Source organism: Mus pahari, chromosome 3 (assembly GCF_900095145.1).
Source record: "Mus pahari chromosome 3, PAHARI_EIJ_v1.1, whole genome shotgun sequence".
In the NCBI taxonomy this organism is placed as follows: Eukaryota; Metazoa; Chordata; class Mammalia; order Rodentia; family Muridae; genus Mus; species Mus pahari.
The window spans coordinates 110304452-110308565 of NC_034592.1; the positions used below are offsets into that span (position 1 = coordinate 110304452).

At 44.6% G+C, this 4114-nt stretch overlaps 1 protein-coding gene across 6 annotated transcripts in view; it reads left to right on the forward strand.

The window, feature by feature from the left end:
- The window catches only part of Blvra (biliverdin reductase A), a 26295-nt gene that overhangs the window by 13733 nt on the left and 8448 nt on the right, over positions 1–4114 (forward strand). For all 6 annotated transcript variants that reach the window (XM_029536644.1, XM_029536647.1, XM_021192776.2 and 3 more), the window contains 2 exons: positions 2022–2141; positions 2901–2998. In XM_029536644.1, the coding sequence (XP_029392504.1) occupies positions 2022–2141; positions 2901–2998 (218 nt within the window). The remainder of the gene's footprint in view (positions 1–2021; positions 2142–2900; positions 2999–4114) is intronic.

Genomic DNA, 4114 nt, shown 5'->3' on the forward strand with positions numbered 1-4114 from the left:
TCTCTCTCTCTCTCTCTCTCTCTCTCTCTCTCTCTCTCTCTCTTTCTTTCTCTCTCTCTCTCTTTCTCTCTCTTCCTTCCATCCTTCCTTTCTTTTTTTGATTGGATATTTTCTTTATTTATATTTCAAATATCTTTCCCTTTCCAGGTCTCCCCTTCAGAAGCCCCCCATTCCATCCCCCCCCCGCCTCTGTGAGGATGCTCCCCCAACCACCCACCCACTCCCATCCTCCTGCACTGGCATTCTCCTACACTGGGGCATCGAATACCCTCAGGCTCAAGGGCCTCTCCTCACGGCACTTTTCTGTATGGATTCTTTTCACTATAACTGAATAGAAACTAAATGTAATCCTTTTCCTCATTTTTGCTTCATGGTCAGGTCTGCTCCTCCCCTACTCTCCAGCCAAGCATCTGCAATGCCAGATTAATTATGAAGTAGACACAGGCACTGGGGGTATGATGGGGTGGCAGTGACAGTTCAGGCAGATCTCTGTGTCCAGTTGCTCCAGAAGAACATCAGATAATCAGATAATTTTTTTTTTTGAGACAGCATTTCTCTATGTAGTCCTGGCTGTCCTGGAACTCACTGTGTAGGCCAGTCTGGCCTTGAACTCACAAGAGATCCACTTGCCTCTGCCTCCCAAGTGCTGAGACTAAAGGTGTGTGCCACTGTGCCCAGCCATATAAACACTTTCACAAGTCATAAATAACCACTGTGGTGGTTCATATTTAGTACACAGGACCATGTTCTCCCAGTCTGACTGACTTGAGTTGGCCCCTATTTCCAGGCACCCCTGCATAATTCCCACTTAGTCTTTTTGTGGTTGTTGTTGGTATTGTATATATATGTGTGTGTGTGTGTGTGTGTGTGTGTGTGTGTGTGTGTGTGTGTCTCCGTGCCTCTGTCAAAATGAGTTCATTCTTTTTATTTTATTTTAGAGGGCATCAGATTTCATTATAGATGGTTGTTGAACTCAGGACCTCTGAAAGAGCAGTCAGTGCTCTTAACCACTGAGCCATCTCTCCAGCCCCATGAGCTCATCCTTCATATTTTCTCCCACAGTGCAGCACACAGTAGGCAAACAATAAGTGTCGGTCAAATCTAGCAGTGCGCAGTGGGTAGCTTGCAGATTCCCGCTTGGCTGAAGCTGCTGTTGGTTGTCCGTGTTGCTCTGAGGCAGCATCCTTCCAGGAACACTTACAGCTTTTGCACTGGGGCCCGGTACAGAATGGCCTAGCTCTGGCTCTTTTACTATGTTCTCTGTCATAGTGATGGCCCCCTAGCTTTCCATCCTGGCCCCACTGCTCAGTGTGGCGCTATGGCCTCTCTGGGCTAGCTGTAATAGAGGCAGGGAGGCTTGCTTTTTCTCCTGATGGTCACCAAGCCTTGAAGTCCATGAAGGAGCTTGGAGTGTATGGTGGTTTGTACCAGGGTGGTGTGAGTGTGAGGCTTGACTTGCTGTGGTAGCCACAGCATTTCATCAGGAGCTTAGTAGGAAATGACCACAAAGATTCTATTGTGTGGAGTACAAGGATCTGGCTCTTTTTATTTTAGAGCAGTAACTTGGAAGACTCGTGGTTTCTGCAGAGCATTGGTGGCCCTGTTGCCTTCTATTCCAGGTCTCCTGAATTCAGCCTTAATGCTGCTTGCTTTCCTTCCTCTACAGTGAAAAACACCCAGGAAAGAGGAAGGAGAAAACTAATTTCTTACTTTCCAGAAGCTCATCCCTGGGCATGGTTGGGAGGGGAGGAGAAGAGTAGAGTTCATTTAATATAAGCCTTGGCTCTGTCTACCTTTTTAAAAAAGATTTACTTATTGTTATATGTAAGTACACTGTATCTGTCTTCAGACACACCAGAAGAGGGCATCAGATCTCATTATGGATGGTTGTGAGCCACTATGTGGTTGCTGGGATTTGAACTCAGGACCTTTGCAAGAACAGTCAGTGCTCTTAACCACTGAGCCATCTCATCAGCCCCAGCTCTGTCTACTTCTAAGATTGCTTGTTATTTCTGAAACAGACGAGAACTTGGGAGCCTTGATGATGTACAGCAGATTTCTTTGGAAGATGCTCTCTGCAGTCAAGAGGTTGATGTCGCCTACATTTGCAGTGAGAGTTCCAGCCACGAAGACTATATAAGGTAGGTTTCTTGATGCAGATAGGCATTGCCTTACATGTGCAAGCTAAAACTATGCAAGTGGGACTTAGTGGTCAACACAGAAAATTCTGGTTGTCCTGTGATCTTTAAAAATTACTGTCAGGAAGGCTAGAGAGATGGCTTAACTGTTAAGAACACTGACTTCTCTTCCAGAGGTCCTGAGTTCAGTTCTGAGAAACCACATGTAGTTCGCAACCATTTGTAAGGGGATCTGATGCCCTCTTCTGGTGTGTCTGAAGATAGCGACAGTGTATTCACACACACACAAATTACTGCAGGAACTCTACTGTACTTAAAAAAAAAATACTGTCAGGAACCAGATGTGGTTATGCACGCCTTTAACCCCAGCAATCACAAGGCAGAAGCAAGCAGAGCTGTTAGTTCCAGGACAGCCTAGTGAATTCCAACACAGCCAGAGCTATAGTGAGATCCTGTGAAATAAACCCTTCTCTCCCAAAGCTGCTTTTGATCATAGTGTTTATCCCAGTAATAGAAAGCAAACTAGAGTTTGAATATTGATGAATAGTGAAATGATCTTACAACTGGACAAGTTTGGTATAGATCATTTTTTATTTGGCAAGGGCACTGGATCTTGGCTGTTTGTGACACTCTCTCATGGGGGCACTGGCTCTTCACTGCCTGTTACACTCTTACACAGGCTCTCATGCATTTGCAGATTTGTGTTCCTTCAGGGCATTTGAGTGTTTGAAGTGTCCTTTCCCTGTGTTTTTGTTTTCAAAGGCAGTTTCTTCAGGCTGGCAAGCATGTCCTTGTGGAATACCCCATGACATTGTCATTTGCAGCGGCCCAGGAGCTGTGGGAGCTGGCTGCACAGAAAGGTGATGTATTCTCTGACTCTGTCTGCCTCCTGGGTTTCCAGAGTGACGTCACTGCCTTTCCAGTAAGCTGCTTTATGTGCATCTGCTTTACTACTGAATTACTGAAATAGTGCTGAGACGAACAAGGGTGTGCAGATGTCCCTTTGATCATCCGTTTTCTGTGGTTTACACAAGTAGTAGTGGAATTGGTAGGTCATGTTAGGTCTCTTCTGAACCCTGTGAGGAACTTCCGCCATGTTTTCCATGACAGTAAGTTAGGAGCCATACTAGCAATGCGGAGGGGTCGCTTTTCCTTCAGCTCACATCCTTGCCAGCATCTTTTAGGCCTTATTTTTATAATAGCCATTCTAAATGGAATGAGGTGATATTTCATTTGTGGGTTATATTTCTATGTCCTTAATGATAAATGAACATTTTTTTCCTGTAGCTGCTGGCCATTTGTATGTCTAGAGAAATTTCTATGCATATTGCCTATTTAAATTTTTTATTATCATTACTTTCCCTGGTGTGTGTGTGTGTGTGTGTGTGTGTGTGTGTGTGTTTGGTTAAAATGTGCTTACTCAGCTTCCTGCTTTGCTGCCTTGCCTGATGCCTGTAGACTACTACCATACCTGCTGCTGTGCATGGTGCCTGCTGCTGTGCATGGTGCCTGCTGCTGTGTATGGTGCCTGCTGCTATGCATGGTGCCTGCTGCTGTGCATGGTGCCTGCTGCTGTACCCGCTGCCTGCTGCTGTGCCTGCTGCCTACTGCTATGCATGGTGTCTGCTGCCTGCTGCCTGCTGCTGTGCATGGTACCTGCTTCCTGCTGCTGTGCATGGTGTCTGCTGCTGTGCATGGTGCTATGATTGCTGCCTACCACCATGCCTCCTACTGTGATGGAATCTTAAACTCTTGCAAAGTTATTTTTGGTTATTTTATTTTTTCATAGCAACAGAACCACTGTTCTCAAGCATTTACTATATGTTTTCATGTATTGTTTCCTAATTTTCGAGCTTATAATTAAGTATTTCTTTTTTTTTTTTTTTTTTTTTTTTTTTTTTTCTTTTCTAACTTTCTTTCTTTCTTTCTTTCTTTCTTTTTTTCTTTCTTTCTTTCTTTCTATGTCAAATCTGACA